General features: G+C 29.1%; 1 protein-coding gene across 1 annotated transcript in view; it reads left to right on the forward strand.

Annotated features, from left to right (window-relative positions):
- Positions 1–512: 512 nt before the first annotated feature.
- LOC127287278 (probable DNA replication complex GINS protein PSF2) overlaps positions 513–24,759 on the forward strand; it is a 30,879-nt gene continuing 6,632 nt past the window's right edge. The window contains exon 1 of the mRNA XM_051314119.1: positions 513–790. Coding sequence (XP_051170076.1) covers positions 546–790 — 245 coding nt within the window. The 5' untranslated portion in view covers positions 513–545. The remainder of the gene's footprint in view (positions 791–24,759) is intronic.

The following is a 24,759-nucleotide window of genomic DNA, read 5'->3' on the forward strand; positions in this document are numbered from 1 at the left end:
TCTTTATACATATGTTTGACAGAGACAAAATAAAAAATGGCTACCGCAAGTGGGTCGACACCAGATGGCGTATCGCAGTATTTCAGATCCCAATTGGCTGGATTGTATTTTCACGGTTGTATCACTGAATTAGATTGGCTCTGACAAATATTAGATTTTCACCGCGAATATTAAACATTTTTGGAGCCAATCAAATTTAGTGATTCTCCGTGAAAATTCAATCCAGCCGATTGCTTGACTAAAATACTAGAGGTATAATGGAGCGGTCACACCTCGCCTGCAGGAGCAGTTGCCAATGGCAACCGTGTAAGAGTAAGAGAGATGGAAAATCTTCTATCTCTCTTACTCTTACACGGTTGCCATGGGCAACTGCTCCTGCAGCCGAGGTGTGACTGCTCCATTAAAGTACTTTTAAATACTCTATAGGATAACGGCCAAACTCTGGTCCCCGCCAACGAAGTTATTGTGAAGTAACCTTAATTTCATTTCTCTCATATGATATCACTGTGTGTTAGCCCATTTGTTTATTATTTTAAACCGCCAAAATGGATGCAAGTGAAATTGAATTTTTAAGTGAAGAAGAAATGGTTAGTATTATACCAAGTTTTAATTGTGGTGTTCTTAATTTAATATCAAGACCAATTGGACCATTTCGTGCTGGTTTACCCACTACAGTACCAATTTGGGTTGCTTTAATTTTAAAACAGCAGCAAAAATGTCGAATACTTGAACAGGAATGGATGAATATAAATAACTTAAAATCAATTAAAGAAGATGAAAAGTCCTCTAAGTAAGTGTCAAGTTTCTTTTAATGTATTTTTCATTTCAATCAGTGTATCCCGGTACCATAATATTGTAATTTAGGTTAAGTTTTAATTATTTTTGTCATGTTTTATCAATGACATCTTTCGTATATACTCTATATTAAAAATAAATTTATGAATTCATTATGAAAATTTAAACATTCTTTTGCAGTTCTTGATTATTTCTGACTAAATTTTATTTTTAAAGTATTAAAATTGGCCACTAGGTAAAAATTAGTAATTTCCTAAATAGGAGATCTATATCGGTTAATGAACATAACCTAACATTTTATAACTATTTTTCAATCTCAGAAATTTTTAATTTTTATATTATCGAATGGAAATTTTTACTGAATAGAAAAATAAAACTGTTCAAACTTTCACTGATACAATTTTTAATTAAAAATCTTGATTTGTGATTCAAAAAAATTACCAAAATATGCGGAGACAAATAATTGCTTATAATCAAATTTTTTTAAAAATTTTAATAATTGAGAAAATAACAGGCCTCAGATTAATTTGAATGAAATTCTTTACAAATTCAATTATTTTAAATTATTTTCAATTTAATTATTTTTGATAAGGGTTATCTAAAATTATTTGATAAATATTATTTTCAATTCTGTAAAATTTTACAAAATCTTTTGAAATTCAATTATTTCTAAAAATTTAAACTGTAACTCTTACAAAATTCAATTATTATTTTTAATAATTTTAATATTTCTTTAAAAATTCAATTATTTAAAAAAGCTTCAACTTAATTATTTTACGAAATTTTTTTTTTAACCATTAAAACTAAAATCTATGCAAAAATTTTAAATTCTAATTATTTGCATAAATCAGACTTTAAAAAAAAATTTTTAATGGAACTTTAAAAATTTTGGTTTTAGAAATTTGTGCTACTTAATTAAAATTTTGAAAATTTCTTTTAGTTCGGTTTTGAAACAGGTATTCGAAATAAATTTTCTTGATAATATTCTTGTAGAATTATTCTTATTAAAAAATGAAAATATAAATTAAATAATATACAATAACATTTGGTATTTAAAGTAAAAATTTTATTAACTAATTAAATTTAATTAAATTAAAAAATCTACTTTTTCGACTTTTTTTGCGATCCGAGGCCTGAAATAACTAATCGTAAAAAACTATAAAAGATAAAATTGTTTCCTTTGTAATTCATTCTGAATCGAATGACATTTTAATGTAAAGAATATATGTTAATTTTTCAATTAGATATTCTCAAAATGAAACAACTTTTTAATGTTTTTCTTTATTTTTTTATATAATTATATAATAATAAAATGCTTGGTCTGTCCTTCTGTCCTGACTTGAAGTTGGCCTTTTCTGATTTCACGTGTTTTTTTGAATACTAATCTTATGACGTGTCTTTCGACAATTCTTTTTCTCATTTTTGCCAAAGTTGTATAATTGTGTTTCCAAATTTCGGAATAAGTTTCTTTAAAATTCCAAATTCCAAAATTCAATTCACGAAGCTGAAGTACACAACGTTTACCAACAAAATTTTTTTTAAAGTTGTATATTGATTCAAGAATTGTATACAAATACAAAAAATTTATGATGAGAAAAAAGATGTGGCAGGAAATTTCGTACAATATAGTAATTTGAAAAAAATTTATTTTTAAAAATTAATTTTTAAGGTACCAGGGGCCAACGAATACCTATTAAATACACAGGCACACAAAAAATAAAAAGCTGTTTGGCCGAGACACTACACTAGTCTATTTCCATGTATTTTTTCACGCTGAATCCGAATCCGAAGTCAGAATTATCAGATTGGCTTTTATTTTTGAGATAAACTCAAAAAACTGCTCAGAAAGAAAAATAAAATCAAAAAGTTAAAAAATTTTTGAATGTCACTGCGATAGTGAAATTCCATGTATTTTTTGTCGCTGAATCCGAATCCAAAGTCAGAATTGTTAGATTCGCTCAAATTATTAAGATAATTGCAAAAAAACGCAAGTAACAAAAAACTCAAAATACTCAAAATCAGTTTTTTGGAATTATCTTCAAAATTTGAGCCAATCTGTCAATTCTGACTTCGAATTCGGATTCAGCGTGAAAAAATACATGAAAATGCACTATCGTAGTGTTTCGTCAAAAAAAAAATTTCTTTGAGCTAAAATCGCCAAAAACTGATAAAAATTCTGAATTAGGGGCACAGATAATTTTTTTTGCCGAAACACTACGATAGTGCATTTTTATGTATTTTTTCACGCTGAATCCGAATTCGAAGTCAGAATTGACAGATTGCCTCAAATTTTGAAGATAATTCCAAAAAACTGATGTTGAGTTTTTTGTTACTTGCGTTTTTTTGCAATTATCTCAAAAATTTGAGCGAATCTAACAATTTTGACTTCGGATTCGGATTCAGCGTGAAAAAATACATGGAAATAGACTAGTGTAGTGTCTCGGCCAAACCACATTTTACTTCTTGTGTGTCTGTGATATTAATTATAAAAACACAGGCCTCGAATCAACTTAAAGACACAAAAAGACGTTTCAGTCGATTTATATTCCAAAAAAAGTGGATTTGTTTTTTATTTTAACAAAAATATTTTACAGATTTTTAAATAAAAATTTTTTTTTAATAATATTCCTTTTCGAAGGGTTAAAGTTGAAATTTTTAGAAATAATTAAATTTCAAAAGATATTGTTAATTTTCAAACAATTATTAAATTTTACAGAACTAAAAATAATTTATCAAACAGTTTTTTGAAAACATTTTTTAAATTTAATTGAATTTTCAAAGATTTAAAATTGAGATTTTTGAAATTAATTGAAACTTTAAGTGATTTTTATTTAACATTTTAGATGATTTCACTAAAAATTTATTAGAAAATGCGGACAAAATACAATAATTTGAAAATCATTTTTAATTGAAAAATGGTTTCAGATAGTTGAACTTTCAAAGAATATTATTAAAATAGTAAAAAATAATTGAATTTGTTTAGAGTTATAATTGAAATTATTAAATTTAAAAAAAAAAAAAATTTTCGATGGAAAATTTTAGAAATAATTAAATTCTAGATGCTTTTAAATTCAAATTATTGAAAATTCAATTAATTTTGAATTCAAATTTTTGAGAATAATTAAATTTTATATGATTTTAAATTTGGAAAATAATTGAATTTCAGTTCATTTTGAATTGAAAATTTTCGGAAATAATTGAATTTTAACTGAAATTTTGGATAATAACACAGGCACACAAAAAAAAGTTGTCTGTTTCTTGAACTTATAGTATTTTGATCCGCTGAAACCGAATCTGAGCTCAGAATTGCTCCATCACCCTCAGTTTTTTTTTAAATCGACCAAAACCCCCCTTTAACGGACAAATTCACACTTCGGACATAAAAAATAAATCGACTTATTTTTTTAAAAAACCGAATTTTACATCTACGAAACTTTGCTCCACTAATTCAAAAAAAAGCCAGCATTGATCCAGCACCCCTTGAATTTTTTTAAATCGAAAAAACTACCCCTAATCTGAAGAATCAAATTCAGGAGGTAAAACAATAAAATAACTGATTAAAAAATTTTATAACCAGGTATTTTTACTCCAGCAAGGCAGAAACAAAGCCAGAAATGCCCCCTCACCCTCTAAATTTTTTTTAAATCAAAAAGCTACCCTTAAATAGAAAAATTCAAATTTAATAAGTAAAAAATATTAAATTACCAGTTTTTTTAAAAACAGAACCTTACATGTATGTAGTTTTGTTCTTCTAACTCAAAAAAATAAAGCCAGCATTGATCCATCACCCTCTGAATTTTTTTAATCAAAAAAACTACCCTTAATCTGAAGAATCAAACTTAGGAGGTAACACAATATAATCTGACTTTGTTTCCGCATTGCTGGAGTAAAAATACCTGGTTATAAACTTTTTTAATCAGTTATTTTATTGTTTTACCTCCTAAGTTTGATTCTTCAGATTAAGGGTAGTTTTTTTTATTAAAAAAATGTAGAGGGTGATGGATCAATGCTGCCTTTTTTTGAGTTAGTAGAACAAAACTACATGAAACCGGTAATTTAATATTTTATATTTATTAAATTTGAATTTTTCTATTTAAGGGTGGTTTTTTCGATTTAAAAAAATTTAGAGGGTGAGGGAGCATTTCTGGCTTTGTTTCTGCCTTGCTGGAGTAAAAATACCTGTTTATAAAATTTTTTAATTAATTATTTTATTGTTTTACCTGCTGAATTTGATTCTTCAGATTAGGGGTAGTTTTTTCGATTTAAAAAAATTCAGGGGGTGCTGGATCAATGCTGGCTTTGTTTTTGAGTTAGTCGAGCAAAGTTTCGTAGATGTAAAATTCGGTTTTTTAAAAAAATAAGTTGATTTATTTTTTATCTCCGAAGTGTGAATATGTCCGTTTAAGGGTGGTTTTGTCGATTTAAAAAAAACTGAGGGTGATGGAGCAATGCTGAGCTCAGATTCGGTTTCAGCGGGCCAAAATACTATAGGATATATATGTCTAGTTCAAGAAACAGATAACTTTTTTTTGTGTGCCTGTGTAATTTAATTTAAGTTGATTACCTCCCTGAAGTACGCAACGTTTATTTAAAACGAAAATTTTTTTTTTTAATAATTACATAAAAGTCATTAAAATAAGTACAAACTAATAAAAAACAACCAAAAATACAATTTAGAAAAAAAAATTACACAAATTACACCCCAAACACCCCCTTAAAATTGAAAAATCGAATAAAAAATAGAAAATATTCTATTATTTCAAATCTAAATGCGGGACCAAGGATTTTATTGTTCTATTCACATCTTTATATGTCCCTTGGAATGCAAAAAAATTGTGGGCGAATTTCATGATCCGCAACCCCCATTTTTTTACCCCTAAAATTTGAAAAAATTTGAAAAAATCGAAAAAAAATTCATCATTTCAAATCTAAATGCGGGACCAAAGATTTTATTATTGTTTTCGCATCTATATATGTCCCTTGAACTGTAAAAAAATTGTGGGCGAATTTCATGATCCGCAAACCCGATTTTTTGTCCCCTAAAATTTGAAAAAATCCAAAAAAATCGAAAAAAAATTCATCATTTCAAATCTAAATGCGGGACCAAAGATTTTATTGTTGTTTTCGCATCTATATATGTCCCTTGGTATGTAAAAAAATTGTGGGCGAATTTGATGATCCGCAACTATAATAGAAGACAGTGAAGTAAAAAATAACATTAGAAAACGAAAGTTGACTGCGCCAAAGGAAGTTATTAAAACAAAAAATATAAAATCATTAAATTATGGAAGTGAATCAATAATTATTGAGTCAAGCGGGGAAGAAGAAGAAGAAATAATAAACATGGATGAAGAGGAGAATATGAAAACAAATAATTTTATTGATAATAATATACACGAAAATACTTTCAAAAGAGATGTTGAATATTATTGTAGGTCGAAGTCGCATTATATTAAAGTTGCCAAATCTTTAATTTCAAATGAGATTCCAACAAAAATTAAGGAAATCGAAACAACATGCAGGCACTTTCGATCTCTTACAAATGAATGCGGTTGGTTCAAATTAGAAAAAAGATGTAACTAATATTGACCTTGAGTATTTTTTAAATACTTAATGTGGCTGCTTTAACATATGTGAACGTCTGTTTAAAAATTTCCAACATCGTCGGTTTAGTTTTGATATAATCTCAATTACAAGTACAGTAGAGCGTCGATCGGGAACACGTCAGTCAACAGATGAGGCAGGCGAAAGGGAGTATTATGTGTAACGTCAAAGTCAACGCACAATAGTTTCTCAAAAGTCGTTCTCGAACAAGATGCTTGAGATAGAAAAGGATTTAAATTTATCTCTGTCCTTTTCTAAAATGGCACCCTCCACATGATCAAAGTTTATACGGTGCTGTCTGTTTATATTTCGGAGCGATGAAGATAATGTCAATAAAGAACAGTACTGCATATTGGCCTGTTCTCGATCAACGCTCTTCCTACTTTGTAGGTTAGCTGCAAAAGTTACGAATTTTTTAAATTCAATATAATACTGCCAAATAAATAGTTTATTTTCAAAAGCAAATACATTATAACACTTACAATAATAGGGCAGTAATAAAAAAATATAAAATATATTTTATTATTGTCAAAAAATTTAGGGAAATTAAAAGAAAACCTTTTACATTGTTTCTAACATTTTCTTTCATTCTCTAAGTAACTCTTCATTAGCGTAAAACTAATAATTTTGTTAAAATCGAATAATTCATTGTAAAATCTAATTTAAAGAAACACAACTTTGTCTAATTTTTTTTATTATTACTCAATAGAAAATGTATAAAATAAAAATCATATTAATTTGTCATGCTAATGGTGTTTTTGACGCCTCTTTGGATAATTACAATATTACATACATAGACCCTTTGTATTCAGACGTCCACATATGTTATTTCATATACTCTAAGGGGTCATCCATAAATTACGTTACGCTTGAAGGGGAGGGGGGGTCAAGAATTTGCAACATTCAATAGAAAAAATGTCGCTTATGTATGCAAAATGTACAACATGGGGGAGGGGGGAGTCGAAAATGGTGAAAAATAGTGCAACATTATTTATGGATGGCCCCTAATGTAAATAAATCATTTATATGTCAAAAAAAACTTGCGTAAAAAATTAAAGAAATTTATTATAATTATATTAAAATTAACAATAAATTTTTACTTGCAAACAAAAATTATTGACTAGAGTAGAAAATAATACAACAGTTTAAATTTTAGCGGGTTGATATTCTTAATAAGATGTGTATAAAAGACTTGTCTCATTTATATATAAGTGTGCTTTATCCACACACATATGACATTTGAGAATTTCTGGTATTACAATACTTTTTCCATCAAAAAGCTGCAGTCAATCGTGGGATTTATAAATTATTTTATTATATTCCATTCAAATAATCTCAGAAATAAAAATACTTATAATCTGAATCATTTGAACTCTAATTTTATAGACTGTTTATTTTTTTGTGTACTAAGGCTAGATTTTTCATTATTTTCAATTAAAATTTTTTAAAAACAGAATATTTCTAAAAGTACTAACTGCGTAAAGGTTAATTGTATTATAAATAAAATAAATGGTGATTAATTTGTGTAAAGAAAATATGTTATAAAGCGCATAATTGCCAATGACCGTCACAAAACGCAAAGTTGCTTGCGCTACTACCACTCTCTCATTGGTAGATAAAGGCACTCTTATTTATAATGTCTTACTATAATAAAGTGTTTAGAATACAATAAAAGAATTATAAGCGTTAAATTTATTTTTTATGTTCAGTTCAAATGCTTTTTAATGAATTAATTTTTATTATTTTGAGATTAATTTTCAGTAGAAATAATTTTGCTATTTGTGAAAAGGTCTTTTTTTATAAGAATTAATTTTCAAATTATAGTACGATAATTAACTAATTAGCCACCAATTTTTCAGGAGCGAGGCGGCGTGATTTGTGTGACACTGGTGGACCTGGCGTTGTCTTGATAAAATGTACTGTATTGTGTTTTACAGTTGCTACGGCGCGGTATCAGTTCTACCAAATTTAGTTCTATACGGGACAACTCGATACGTTAAACTTAGCACATTTCAACTCTACACAGTGAGATTAAATTTTTTTAATGTTTATTTCGATACAGTTTAAATGGATATGGCTAAATTGTGCACCGTTCAGCTCTACACAAGTGAATTTCAAAAATAATAAAACGTTCAACTCTATACAGTTTAATTGTACACAGATGCTTTTGATAGATAAAATTTTTTTATATTTGTTTAATTGAATACGGTTCAGTTCTGCGCAAACATTTTTTAAAATGATTAGTGTTTAGTTGTGCACAGTTTAATTAAATACTGCTAATTTGTGCACAGTTCAATTCTACACGAGTTAATTTTAAATTAATTAACTAAAAAATTTAAAAAAAAATTAAAAAATTAAAAATTAAAAAAAATTAAAAATTAATTAATTATTTAATTAACTCGTGTTGAATTGGACTGTGCAGAGTTAAACGTTTTATTTTTTTTAAATGCTTGTGTAGAACTGAACCGCATTCAATTAAACAAATATAAAAATTTTTTATGTATCGAAATAATCTGTTTAAAAATAAACTGTATAGAGTTGAACGTATTATTATTTTTAATTAACTCGTGTTGAATTGAACTGTGCAGAATTTAACGTTTTATTTTTTTTAAATGCTTGTATAGAACTGAACCGTATTCAATTGAACAAATATAAAAATTGTTTATGTATCGAAATTATCTGTTTAAAATTAAACTGTATAGAGTTGAACGTATTATTATTTTTAAAATTAACTTGTCTAGAGTTGAACTGTGCAAAAATTAACCGTATTTAAATAAACTGTGAACAACTGAACACTCATTATTTTAAAAAATGCTTGTGTAGAACTGAACCGTATTCAATTGAACAAATATAAAAATTGTTTATGTATCGAAATTATCTGTTTAAAATTAAACTGTATAGAGTTGAACGTATTATTATTTTTAAAATTAACTTGTCTAGAGTTGAACTGTGCAAAAATTAACCGTATTTAAATAAACTGTGAACAACTGAACACTCATTATTTTAAAAAATGCTTGTGTAGAACTGAACCGTATTCAATTAAGCAAATATAAAAAATTTGTTTGTATCGAAATCATCTGTGTAAAATTAAACTGTATAGAGTTGAACATTTTATTATTTTTAAATTTAACTTATGTAGAGTTGAACTGTGCACAAATTAGCAGTATTTAATTAAACTGTGCACAACTAAACACTCATCATTTTAAAAAATGTTTGCGCAGAACTGAACCGTATTCAATTAAACAAATATAAAAAATTTTTATCTATCAAAAGCATCTGTGTACAATTAAACTGTATAGAGTTGAACGTTTTATTATTTTTGAAATTCACTTGTGTAGAGTTGAACGGTGCACAATTTAGCCATATCCATTTAAACTGTATCGAAATAAACATTAAAAAAATTTAATCTCACTGTGTAGAGTTGAAATGTGCTAAGTTTAACGTATCGAGTTGCCCCGTATAGAACTAAATTTGGTAGAACTGATACCGCGCCAGTTGCTACTCCCTCAGGGCGCGTGATAGACGGGAACCTCGAGAGTAATTCATGGCAGTCCGTAGATCTAGAAACGACCTTGATAGTAGGCGTTTCACATTCAGAGATTCCTCCTGTTGCTGATAACTTCGTTGTTGCATCCACTAGTCTCTTATTCCTCACATCCACCAGCAAGTTGTAGTGAGCAAGGAAATCTGCTCCGATGATAGGTTTTGTGGTATCAGCAACCACAAACCGCCATGTGAACTCGCGTCTTAGACCGAGATTGAGACACATTGTAGTGGTCCCATATTTTGATATTGTAGACCCGTTAGCAGCAGAAAGTTCGTAATTGGATTTGCCGCCGAAGGTCGTGTGGTACCAGCAAATACCGTTCGATGGTTGTCGATTTCGCGAACTGGAGCTCGAACGCGATGACCGACCACCTTTATACGTATTATCCCGGCCGCGGTTTTCTAATACATCTGCCCGAAGACTCGCGATTTCCTTCATCACTGCCCCTAAAACTGCTGAAAATTGCTGTACTAAACTCTCGTTTGAGGATGACGTTTCTGCGATGACTGGGCGTCTTCTGGTTAAATCGTAAATTTTGTCGGCGAGGTCAGCAACTTTATCGAGTTCCATATCCTTATGCGCTGCAAGAATCGCCTGTACATCAGATGGTAGCCTTCCTGACCAAAGCGTGCGCAACATTGCATCGGGCATTGCTGTTCCTGCGAGTCTACAAAGATGGCGTAAGAATTGATATGGTTTTCTGTCTCCCATCTCTTCCATCTCTAATAGTCTACGCGTTTTTTCTTCCTGGGAAGAACTCAGCCGTTTGATTAATTCAGATTTATTCAGTGTGTACTGATTCTCGGCATGCGTATTTACTAGGATATCGCGCACTTCTAGTTGTTCTAGTTCGTTCACTATTCCCGCATCAGCTAAGGTTACATCCGTGACCGAAAACCATAATTCCGGATCTGCCATATTAAAACTTGGAAGAATGACAGATTTCTTGCTGCCCGATAGCGCGTTACGGAGCATATTCGAGAAAGCTTCCTCCTGGTCAGTACCGTTGCCTAGCACCATTGTCACTCGCGGTGTACTTTCGTAAAAAAATATATATATATATACCGCAAAAATTGTTCGGTATCACCACACTAATTACTGAATTGATTAAAGAAATCACGTCGGGGTCACCACTTTAGTGACTAGGGTGAAAAGGAGAAAACACGTTAGTTTACGAGTACAATATATTTATTTATTTATACAATACGTAAGTTGTTAAAAAATACAATCTTAAACTTTTAGTAAGAGTGTTACAAACTGTGTGTATGTGTGTGTGAGTGTATATGTATGATTGTGAAAAGAAATGATATAAAAGAAAGATATTAGAAAATATTAATAGTGTTCATTATTGTTCATTTATAAGGTATATAGTCACCACACAATTAAAAAAATTTTTTATTTTAATTTATAAATAAAATAAATTTAAATAAGAGATCCTTTATCCACAAATGAGAGATATGCAATAGCGAAAGCGCAGTTGTGTTTCTTGACAGTCATTGGCAACTTTGATTAAGGGGTGTAATAAGTTTTTCGAGTCGTCATTTATAAAGCGCCTCTTGTAATAATATTTATATTTTTAAAAGATTTAAATGCTTTGTGCACAACTTACATGTTTCTAGAGATGCACTGGCTGATTTCCTTCTTTTGTTTGCAACGTGATCCTTTTCATCCTCTAAGTCACTGTTTATTTCCCCTTTATATTTGCAATTATTATGAATTTTTCTCCGGCAACATTGGCATATTGTAATTATCTTCTCTTTAATAGGCAATAAGCAATAAATGCAATTCATAATATCGTCTTGGACATTGTCTATTATAGCCTGCGCCACGGTGAGTCAAAATTTCTGTGGAACAAATGTCGAATCCATTTCTCCATTATTTTCAAAAATATCCATGTAATACATGATGAACACTCCACAGTGGTCACCGTCGTCCTCCATTTGATATGGCCGTACTCCTTCGTATAATTCTATTTTCCATTTAATGTTTTACCATTCTGCGAAAGCAGATTTCCTGTCACAATTTATTGGGGACGTCTTAAATTCTTCGAACACTCTGCTCATATCAGAAGCTTTCACATTAATAATTTTATAAGGATCAATAAATGTTATAATTCTTGTTTTAGAATTAATAACTAACATACGCCACTGACAGCCAAAACAATAAGGCATTAACATTACTTCTTTTAGTGGTTTATTTAATTTATGTAAACCAATATTTGCTGTGATGCGCCTTTTTGTTCCATAATCTCCTAAGGCTACTTTTGTATCATCAGTAAGGAAGAATGACACGTTGCTCCTCCATGATTTTTGTTTGCATAATGCAAACACATCTATAATTTGTCCATCTACCCAACCGCATTCATTTGTAAGAGATCGAAAGTGCCTGCATGTTGTTTCGATTTCCTTAATTTTTGTTGGAATCTCATTTGAAATTAAAGATTTGGCAACTTTAATATAATGCGACTTCGACCTACAATAATATTCAACATCTCTTTTGAAAGTATTTTCGTGTATATTATTATCAATAAAATTATTTGTTTTCATATTCTCCTCTTCATCCATGTTTATTATTTCTTCTTCTTCTTCCCCGCTTGACTCAATAATTATTGATTCACTTCCATAATTTAATGATTTTATATTTTTTGTTTTAATAACTTCCTTTGGCGCAGTCAACTTTCGTTTTCTAATGTTATTTTTTAATTCACTGTCTTCTATTATAGTCAACTGATTTACTCCAACCATATCGTCGTATTTCATTAATTTTTCATCCTTCTCTATGTGTTGATTTTTGTCCTCTGTTGTCCTTATTTTTGAGCACGATCTTCATTATCACCATTAACAACATTGTTAAAAAGTATAAGTTCTTTCTTTAAAAATTGTTTTTTCCCTCCTTCAGTAGTTTTCCTCATCTTAATATTGCGTCTCCTATTATCGTTATGTTTCTTCAAAGCTTTAACTGCCTCTAAATTATATAAATCCTTCTTGGAATCAACAATTTTTTCCACCAGCCGGTGCAATGTACCTGCCTCCATATTACTTTCAGGTTTTTTGACACTTGTATTTTTCCTCTTCCATACATCTAATGCCAGAGGATTCGAAGCAACGTCAGGATATATTGGCTTTTCTTTTTGTTTTTTGCTGCTTTTTATGTCTGCCTCCATTCCTAAACTAACTTCATGTACTAGTCCTTCTGTATATTTTTTTAATTTTCTCACAGCTTGTCCTATAGAATAATTGGTTTTTTTTATTAAAAACAGTCGTTTTAAGGACTTTATTATGCGCTTCTACAAACGCATTGCTAACACGCGATATATTGTCATCAATTCGATGTAGAAGTAGTGATCCACATATGCTGATGTAAGGCATATATTCCGTTGTGAAATATTCAGCAAAGTCTGGTGCATATAATTTGTTAGTAATATCTGTAATTAAAGCCTTTTCAGTTCTGGTATCTTCTTGAATGTTAGTCAGCTTCATGAAACATCGTTTATAAAACGGAGATGTAACAAAAATTGCATTTGAATTTTTATATAGTATTTCAAATTCTTTTTCTAGTCGATATTCATTTATGATTGTTTCTATTTCATCTATTTCTGAATTTATTGCGTTTATTTTATTATTTTGTTTGCAGGAAATCATTCCTGTCAAAATGAGGATTAAAGTTTCCGCCTTGTCCTTGTCTTTAGTTTGTAAAACTTTCATAAAAGCTTCATAAATTGTATCCAATTCCAGCATATTCCTACTTAATAAAATTAAACTACACATGTTCATTAAAAAACTTTTATTTTCTTCGCAGTGTGGAAAATCTGTTTCTATGTGTCGTGATATTCGATGCATTACATGTGCAATGCAGGTTAATAAAATTGTGCACTTTTCGGGTAATTTTTCCTTATGAATTAAATAATTGTAGGTTTTTGGTTATGTATTCAGTCACAGTCGTGTTATTCCATTCTAAAACTATACTGTGAATTGATGGCCAAGACCAATCCACTACAATTCCTTGAAAAAATGGTTATGAAAATCCTTCGCATAGAATAAAGTCTTTATATTCTTTAAGAAATATACTTGTTGACTTTGTAGTGTGCTCTACTGTTAACATTTCAGTAGCAGGAATAATAGTTTCGTTTACATCATTTGGTAACCTTACTGAAGATCCTGTTGCGTCTATGTGTGCAATTACTTTTGTTATATATAATGGATCTGGCCTGTTCCTTTGTTCTTTTTCATTTTATTCTAAATAAAGTTGCATGATGTCAGCAATATCATGACTTTCTATTCGATCTTTTGTCTGTTACGTGATCCTTTTCATCCTCTAAGTCGCCGTTTATTTACCCTTTATATTTGCAATTATTATGAATTTTTCCCCTGCAACATTGGCATATTGTAATTGTTTTCTCTTTAATAGGCAACAAGCAATAAATGCAATTCGTAATATCATATTTGAGGTTGTCTATTATGGCCTGCGCTACGGTGCGTCGAAATTGCTGTGGAACAAATGTCGAATCCATTTCTCCATTATTTCCAAAAATATCCGCGTATTACATGATGAACACTCCACAGTGGTCACCGTCGTCCTTCATTTGATACGGCCGTACTTTATCGTATTATTATATTGTCTATTTAATGTTTTTCCATTCTGCGAAAGCAGATTTCCTGTCACATTTTATTAGGAACGTCTTAAACTCTTCGAACACTCTGCTCATATCAGATGCTTTCACATTAATAATTTTATAAGGATCAATACATGTTATAATTCTTGTTTTAGAATTAATAACAAACATACACCGGTGACAGCCAAAACAATAATGCATTAACATTATTTGATGTATTGCGCCTTTTTATTCCATAATCTCCTAAGGCTACTTTTGTATCATCAGTAAGGAAGAATGACACGTTGCTCCTCCATGATTTTTGTTTGCATAATGCAAACACATCTATAATTTGTCCATCTACCCAACTGCATTCATTTGTAAGAGACTTCGATTTACAATATTAATCAACATCTCTTTTAAAAATATTTTCGAAATATATATTACTATCAGTGTATTTGTTTTAATGACGCTTCTTTTTTAATTATTGATTACTTTTATAATCCAAACTTGATAAACAATGTTGAAGAAATGGAGTTAATAGTCAAAAATAACACAGGCACACAAAAAATAAAAAGCTGTTTGGCCGAGACACTACACTAGTCTATTTCCATGTTTTTTTACGCTGAATCCGAATCCAAAGTCAGAATTGTTAGATTCGCTCAAATTTTTGAGATAATTGCAAAAAAAACGCAAGTAACAAAAAACTCAAAATACTCAAAATCAGTTTTTTGGAATTATCTTCAAAATTTGAGCCAATCTGTCAATTCTGACTTCGAATTCGGATTCAGCGTGAAAAAATACATGAAATGCACTATCGTAGTGTTTCGGCAAAAAAAATTTCTTTCAGCTAAAATCGCCAAAAACTGATAAAAATTCTGAATTAGGGGCACAGATAATTTTTTTTGCCGAAACACTACGATAGTGCATTTCATGTATTTTTTCACGCTGAATCCGAATTCGAAGTCAGAATTGACAGATTGGCTCAAATTTTGAAGATAATTCCAAAAAACTGATTTTGAGTTTTTTGTTACTTGCGTTTTTCTGCAATTATCTCAAAAATGTGAGCGAATCTAACAATTCTGACTTTGGATTCGGATTCAGCGACAAAAAATACATGGAATTACACTATCGCAGTGACATTCAAATATTTTTTAACTTTTTGATTTTATGTTTCTTTCTGAACAGTTTTTTCAGTTTATTTCAAAAATAAAAGCCAATCTGATAATTCTGACTTCGGATTCGGATTCAGCGTGAAAAAATACATGGAAATAGACTAGTGTAGTGTCTCGGCCAAACAGCTTTTTATTTTTTGTGTGCCTGTGTAATCAGTTGTTTAAAATTAAAGTAATTTTACGTAATTATAAAATTGTAAGTACCAACGGCGTAAAGGGTAAAGTTTTTACCTTAGGTTCCATACTTTTATTACAGCTGAAAAAAACTGGAATATTAATAAGTGCAATAAGATTGAAGAAAAAAAATAAAACATGATATTTTTTATTGAAGAAATGTAGGATGGAGTTCCTTTTTTTAGTTTTTATGTTTAAAATTTACATAGAATATTTTTTGAATGTAATTTTTTGTTTTTATGTACGTATAACATATTTCTGCAGTTTCATTCTACACCGTTCTTTAATGCAGAATTATCGTGTATAGTAATACCGTCCATGTTTCTTTTTTAGTAATAAATAATCATATTATTTTTATAATATAATTTTGCATATTTACATAATAAATAAAATATTCTGGATATATTTGATGTTCTTAAATATTATATTACAATTTTTTAACAAAGGTTGTTACAATGTCTAGAATAAGTACTATTAATAACTTTGAAAATTCTTTGTTAAATGATTTTAATAACGATGATTTGTTTCAAAATTAATCATTTCTTGAAATTTATAAATGTGACGCTCCACGAGAGAAGGGACCTATCTCCGAAATAATATTAGGCTTAGTTTTCATGTACGGTGCACGGAAAACTGAACCTATGTTATTTCGCGGATAGGTCCCTTCTCTCGTGGAGCGTCACAAATGTATTTTGTTCGTTAATAGTTGTTAGTATCAGCATAACAATTTGTTTTATAAATAAGCATGTAATATTACAGAATTACAAATATATCCAAATATACTATTTTTCCAGGCTGAAGTTGAAATATATTGAAAATATGTCAATGAATCACGAAAGAAGTTCTGTTAAGTTAGCATTTTTTTTAATTTAGCAAATGTAAATAACATAATTTATATTTCAAAATTTGATATCAATTTTCTTGTTTGTAAGATTAAGAATAACTTCAACGCATCAAATCGTGATAGAATAAAACTTACGACTTACAGCAAAATTGCTATGCCAAGTCACCAAGCTTTCGCGGTAAAGTTATCTGAAGCCTGTAGTAAATAGAAAATGTTTCACCACAATAAGGTTGCTATAAAATGTTTGAAGCGCATGAATATCCCATAAAAATCATTAGCTAGAACTTTCATTTGTAAGAATTTTATTTGTCAAAATTTCTTATCAGACGAATTTTCATTTTTTAAATTAGTATTTGAGTTACTTTTATTGTAAACGAAATTTTATTTAACATAATTTTTAGGTACCAAAGGGTATATTGGGTTAAGGATACAAAAAGTGCCGTTGCAGGTATTCTGTTCAAATTGACACCATATATTGCTACCCCTATGAATATAAAATTCTGCAAGTATGAACCCATAATTCGAATTTTTGGGGGAGTTATGGTGGGGGAAAGGAAAATAAAGAAATCCTTTTTTCTCGAAAACTACTGAACCGATTTTAATGAGCTTTGAATATGTTATACATGTCGCTAAGACAATTCTAAAAAAAAAATCTCAAAATTTTTTTTTGAAAAAAAGTCAGAAAAAATTAATTTTGAAATTTTCAAAAATTTTTTTTGGGGTGATTTTTTGAAGTGACCACTTTACTTTTTTTTAAAAAGTTACCTTATAATATCCCCTTTAACATATATTTTTTTCAGATTTTTAAAAAATGTAGTTTTTGAATAATTTAACGAAAACCATCGTCGCGCTACATGACGCAGCGCGTACAGTGTGCTGATGCAGTATACGGGTGTTCCAAAAGTATGGAAACTTTCAAATATCTCGAAAAGTACGAATTTTTGTAAAAAATGTTCAAGACAAAAGTTGTTCCAAACAAAAAGATGTACATCTTTGAAACCAAAAAATTGGGCCCGGAGCCCAATGTTGGGCCCTACAATGAAAGAAGTGGTTTTCTTAAATAAGACCACTAATTTTCAGTATCAAATTCGTAATCCCCATGAAATTCTGCGTTCAGACATGTGGTAAAAGTGCCCAAAATATTTGGCCCAATCCAAGATATTGGGTCCAAAATTTGTCAACAGATAAATAAATTTTAAAAAATCGCATCTTGGAGGGATTTTGAGATCACAGGATTAGAAATTGGAAGCTAATTTTTAAATTGGGAATAGAACCCAATGTAAGATTCCGCCGCCCAATGTGAGGCCCACAGTAAAAAAAATTAGTTGTCTTGAATAAAACCCATTAATTTTCAGTATCCAATTCGTAATCCCCATGAATTTCTTGGGTTAGACTTGTAGCAAAAATGACAAAAATATTGGGCCCAATGTCTGGGATTAGGCCCAACATTTTTCGTTAAATAAATAAATTTAAAAAATCGCATCTTTAAGAGTTTTTGGGGTCATAGGATTAGAAATTCGAAGATAATTTTCAAATTGTACACAAAGCCCAATGTAAGATTCCGCGGCCCAATGTGAGGCCCACCTTAAAAAAATTAGTTGTTTAAATAAAACCCACTAATTTTCAGTATCCATTTCAGAATCGTTATGAAATTCTGGGTTTAAACTTGTAGTACAAAAGCCAAAAAATATTGGGCCCAATGTCTGGGATTAGGCCCAACATTTTTCGTTAAATAAATAAATTTATAAAATTGCATCTTTTGTAGTTTTTGGGGTCACAGGATTAAAAATTCAAAGCTACTTTTCAAATTTGGCACAGAGCCCAATGTAAGATTTCGCAGCCCAATGTGAGGCAGAAAAAAAATTAGTTTTCTTCTATTTCGTAATCGTTATGAAATTCTGGGCTTAGACTTGTGGTACAAATTCCAAAAATATTGGGCCCTCACATTGGGCTGCAGAATCTTACATCGGGCTCTATGCTCAATTTCTAATCCTGTGATCTCAAATTCCCTCCAAGATGCGATTTTCTAAAATTTATTTATTTGTTGATAAATTTTGGACCCAATATCTTGGATTGGGCCCAATATTTTGGGCACTTTTATGCTCATGTCTGAACGCAGAATTTCATGGGGATTACGAATTTGATACTGAAAATTAGTGGTCTTATTTAAGAAAATCCTTAACCCCCTATACCCTTTTTAATTGACATAATTTTTATTTTAACGAATTTCTTTTTATCCACCTTTTATTTAAAAGTATTATAATTTTACTCAATTTTCATTTATCAGAATTCTCATTTAACAGAATTTTAGTTATTCGAATTGTTTAATGTCAGAATTTTTAATTTATCGAATCTTCATGTGTCAGAATTTTTATTTACACTAATTGTTATTTGATAGAATTCCTAAAACAGCGAATTTTCATTTGATAGAAATTACAAATGGCCGAACAAACAAACTTCAGAAAGATTTCGGCGCAGTTTTTAAAATAGACCAATCAGAAATTATTAAGAAAATTGTGATTGGTTTATTTTAAAATTAGCGCCGAAATCTTTCTGACGCTTGCTTGTTCGGATATTTGTAATTTCTATCAAATGGAAATTCTCTGTTTTATAAGGATTCTATCAAATATAAATTCGTGTAAATAAAAATTCTGAAACATGTAGGTTTGATAGTTTAAAAATTCTGACATTATACAATTCAAATCACTAAAATTCTGCTGAATGAGAATTTTGATAAATAAAATTGGTTTAAATTGTAATTCTATAAAATAAAAAGTTAGATAACAAAAAAGTTTGTAAAATAAAAATTATATTAAATTAAAATTCGGTACCTAAAAACTATGTTAAATAAAATTTCGTTTACAAAGAAAGTAATTCAAATACTACTTCAAAAAATGAAAATTCGTCTAAATAGAAATTCTATCAATTGAAATTCATAGAAATGAAAATTCTATCTAATGATTTTTATGCAATAATCATGCGCCCCAAATGTTCTTGCAAGCATACACTGAAAGATTGTTGAAAACTTTCAGTGAAAGGTTATTATACATTTGATACGACAGATTAAGGTACAATTGCGGCAACTTTGCGTATATTGCTTGCTGCATGCTTACAAATTTCTTGCAATTAAATTTTTAGTTTAAAAAGATTTTGCTACTTGTGACAGGCTTGAAATAAAATTACCGTGCAAAATAAACAATTTGAGATGCTAATTTTGCTGCAGGTTTGTTGAATAGATTTTATGCTTTACAGGAAGTATTTAAGGGAATTAAGTACACTGAAAAAAATCATTATTCAAATAATCGATTATTAGACTATTATCAAATAGATATTTATTTGTATCAAATAATTTTTAGTTGAGTTAATTAAATGATATTTTATTAATAATTAATAATAATAATATTAATAATCATTTTATTAAATGATATTTTTGTTTCAAATACAGTTTATTTAATTCAAATAAATAGGTATTCTTTTGAAACAAATAAACATTTATTTGATAATAGTCAATTTACCGATGATTTGAATGAAATAATTTATTTTTCATATCAAAATAACGATTATATATATTTTATGTACTTTCTCCAGTTTAAAGAAAATGACAATAAATGACTCAGAGATTTTCTAATTTGCATATTACAAAAAGGCTTGAAATCATCGTTGATTTAGATAAGAATTCTTTTAAGTTATCAATTAATGTATTTTATTAATGCTACGATGAATTATATACTTATTTGAACAAATAATTTTTTTCATAATGCAATGAAAAAGAAAAGTAACCGCATTTTTTATGTATTATGAAAATGTCAATAAATAAGAGCAATTATTCTTTAAAAAAACAAATAATTTATCACAGCATTTATCAGGCACATAGAAGAAAAAAAATTAAAATTATAATAATTAAATTCCAAAGTAATTAAGATTTTACCATGTGTTAATCAGCAAATCAGTTCAATGAATCAATATTTTGCATCAAATCCATTATACGGATACAGATCAATTGTATTCAAGAAAATATAAAATTTTGAAGTGCGTTTAATCTCTTCGCCTCTGTACGTATTTGTGATTAAATAATTAATTTCTTACTACTTTTTATATAAAACATTGTAAAGCGAATATCAGAAAATATCATCCAGGTTTAATTTTAATAGAATATGTGCTCAATGAACCTGGGTCTTCTACTAGACAAAAGACTGTACTGACATGCTGAACATTACTTTTTTCAAAATCAGTGAACTCTTCATTTGTACAATAACTAATATCAGATGATGTATTATGAAAATGAACTCATAAACTATTTTACCTACAGTTCCAATTTGTAATTATTATCATTTTTTACAACTACAAATTTTTTTAAGTGTACGATTTATATAAAAAAAACTCAAATTCCAGTGTATACAAATTAAAAATTTTCATAAAAATTAAACCACATGTAACTATGAAGCAGATATGGCAAGAAAAACAAGTGAAGATCTATGTTACGATTTTATTTGTCTATCGCTAACAATATATAGTCTGTTTATGAATTTGGATGCTGCAGTTCACTCACAGAAGAAATTAAAGGAGGTATATAAAATTAATTTTTGTGTTTACAAACATCGTCACAGGATATAAATATATATGAAGTCGACATTTTGGATTTTCAAAGGATGAGCTACAATTGACATAAATCATCTACATTCAAGAATATTTCCTTATAATTTCATTCAAATATTCTTTTAACAAAAGTGGATACTTGAAAGCATTATCTTTAAATATTGAGCTGCCGGATCAAAGAAGGGCACATAAATTTGTCTCACTGGAAAACGTTGGCCCCTGGCCACTTGAAATTCAACTTTTGATTTTTAATATTTGTTATACATATCCTTATAGGAAATTTGATTGCGCATCTTTTTTTCTAATGAAATTTTCTTCCATCTATTACCGTTTTCGAAATATTCAAGAAAAACCGTTTTTTTGAAAACGTCAAATTTAATTAAATTTTTAACTTCAACTCAAGATATTTCAGTCAATTTTGCATATTTTTCAATGAAACAAAAACGAAAATACACGTTATTATATTCTACGAGTGACTAAGAAAGAAAAAAGCTGTTTTGATTATAAATAAAAAAGTTATTTATTTTTTATTGAGGCATTGCAAAATTCCTGAACTGTAAATTTCACCATGCGGGGAAGTCTGGCAAATTTTGAGTGACAAAAAACTTCCAGTGAGAAAGTTGTTCATAAGGGTCTAAAAAAGTTTTCTGGAAAGTTACATTGCAAATAAATAATTAGTAACAAAATTATGAACGTTTAAAGTTGCGCGAGCGGCTGAACTTTTGCCGTGCGTTTGCTACCACAATAAGTTCGACTGAGCGTATCACTATTGTACACTTTCCTCTCACTTGAAATTTTTTAAGCATTTTTTTTCAAATTATAAATTAATCTTTGTGTCAATAATGATTCATGTATATATTTATATTTTTAACGTGTTAAAAAAAATAAAACTGTAAGTTTTAACAGTGAAAACAATATTAAAAGATTTGTTTTGACTTTAAAGGTTAAGAAAACCAAAACAAACATTTCACGTGGTGTGCTTCCATATTCTGTTAGCTAATTTCTAATAAATATTTACTGAATGTTTATTGTTAAAAGTGTTTCAGTATTTTTCTATTAAAATTTACTTTTAAAATGACTGATAATTTAAATTGTCATGGTAGAAAAAGAAAGAGAAATCCCGATACGTGGGAACAAAATCAACGAAAAACAAAGCGTAACAAGGTAAAAGTGATTAAAAATAATTTTCAGCAGCATGATGCGATTTTAAATTAAAATAAAAATAATTTGTAATTTATTCATTTTGTAAATTAGGTTCTTCAATAAATTTCTTAATAATTACTTTTTAGGGGGAAGAATATATTTCTACTACGAAAAAAGTCATTGAACCAAAAACGTTTAAAAAAGTCGATTTCTGTTGCAAGCGATTAAAGTGCTATGAAAAAGTTAACGTTTTAGAGCAAGAAAAGTTTTTCATCACTTTTTGGAAACTAGCTGACTATGACAAACAAAATGTTTTATTAAGTACTATAATTAAGTGTAGGGATCCCACGTCAACAAATAAAGATTCTGTAAAGCAAAGATTAATTTGTTGGAATTTCGAATTACTGAATGAGACGAAGAATATTCCAATTTGCCAAAAATTTCTGTACACAGTACTGGATATTGGAATAAAAAGGATACGAACAGTGCAACAAAAAATTTTAAACAAAGATGCTTTGTGTGATCTTCGAGGCAAACATGTTAATCATGTAATAAAATTAAATGACGATTTAAAGGAGTTGATTGAAATCCACTGTCGAAGCTTACCCCATCGATCATCTCATTACAGAAGAGAAAACACTGCTTTAAAGTATTTTGAAAATTCTGAATTGAATTTAGATATTTTGTTTGATTTGTTCATTGAATTTTATAAAAGTGTCACACAAAAAGTTGAAATACCTCTAGACAGGTCTACATACGCGAAATATTTTAATCACAATTTGCCATTTTCTTTCCGGCTCCCTCGCACTGACGTTTGTAATATATGTTACACAAATGAAGCAAATACTGATGAAAATGTAGATTTTATTGAACATAAGCAAAAAGCAAGCGATTATTTAATTTTAAAAAATCAATATTTGTCGGAAGCGAACGTTTTGTGCTGTGAGTTTGATTACGCGCAAAATTTGCCATTGCCAAAGATTCCCGTTAATGACCAGTTTTATAAACATTTATTGTGGCTTTATTTGTTTAATGTTCACATACATAATTCAGAAAAGAGCTATATGTATCCTTTTCTTGAAGGAACCTCAAAAAAGGGCGCAAATACTGTTTGCAGCTTCGTGTATGATAGCGTAAAAAAAGAATTCGATCCAGAAAATCATAAAAAAATTATTTTGTTTTCTGATGCAGCTCCTGGTCCAAATCGCAACTACACGGTGCTTACTTTTCTCGTTCTATTGGCAATGGAATTAAATGTTGAAATTTCACATGTATTCCCGGTTCGCGGACACTCTTATTGCCAATGCGACCGAAATTTCGGAATGTACGCTAAAAAAAAGAAAAGACTCGAGCGTATTGAAACATTCAATGATTATTGCGATTTAATTGAAAACGCCAGAGATCCGCCTTTTACAGTTGTTAAATCAGCGTCAGACAAACTTCAAGATTTTGAAAAATTGTTTAAAAATAAGTTGATAAAACCGAAAGGATTAAAAATTAGCGAAGCTTCAGTAATTCGCTACACTTCAAATGGAAAAATTGAAGTTTTCAAAAATTATGATTTGAAAAATTCCAAAGAATTTTTAATAAAAACAAATCTTAAAACAATCGATTCTTTTCCTAAATGTAAGCCGCCTACAATAGGAATCGCCTAATCGAAAAAAAAATGATGTAAAAAGTTTATTATTCTATGTGACTGAAAGAGGACATTCATTTCTTAACAAATATTTATCGTCCGTAGAAACGAAATCTACAAAGAAATGTAGTACTCAAAATGAGAATTCTTCAAGCGATAATAGTGATTTCGATTAAAAAATAATTTATGAAAGTTATATTTAAAGAAAATTATAAGCTGTTATATAACGAATTATATACGTGTTTTATATTGAAAATAATATAAATAAAAAAATATTCTGAATATAAAAAATTATAATTCACTAATTCTTCATTGTTAAGTAATAATAATTGTTATTTAGTAGCTAACTAAATAATTAGTTGATTTTTCATTTTAAAAACTTATGAAACACAGTGATACGCTCAGTCGAACTTATTATGGTAGCAAACGCACGGCAAAAGTTCAGCCGCTCGCGCAACTTTAAACGTTCATAATTTTGTTACTAATTATTTATTTGCAATGTAACTTTCCAGAAAACTTTTTTAGACCCTTATGAACAACTTTCTCACTGGAAGTTTTTTGTCACTCAAAATTTGCCAGACTTCCCCGCATGGTGAAATTTACAGTTCAGGAATTTTGCAATGCCTCAATAAAAAATAAATAACTTTTTTATTT

The sequence above is a fragment of the Leptopilina boulardi genome, unplaced genomic scaffold (genome assembly GCF_019393585.1).
Source record: "Leptopilina boulardi isolate dan_hultmark-lab unplaced genomic scaffold, ZJU_Lbou_2.1 LbouV2_368, whole genome shotgun sequence".
In the NCBI taxonomy this organism is placed as follows: domain Eukaryota; kingdom Metazoa; phylum Arthropoda; class Insecta; order Hymenoptera; family Figitidae; genus Leptopilina; species Leptopilina boulardi.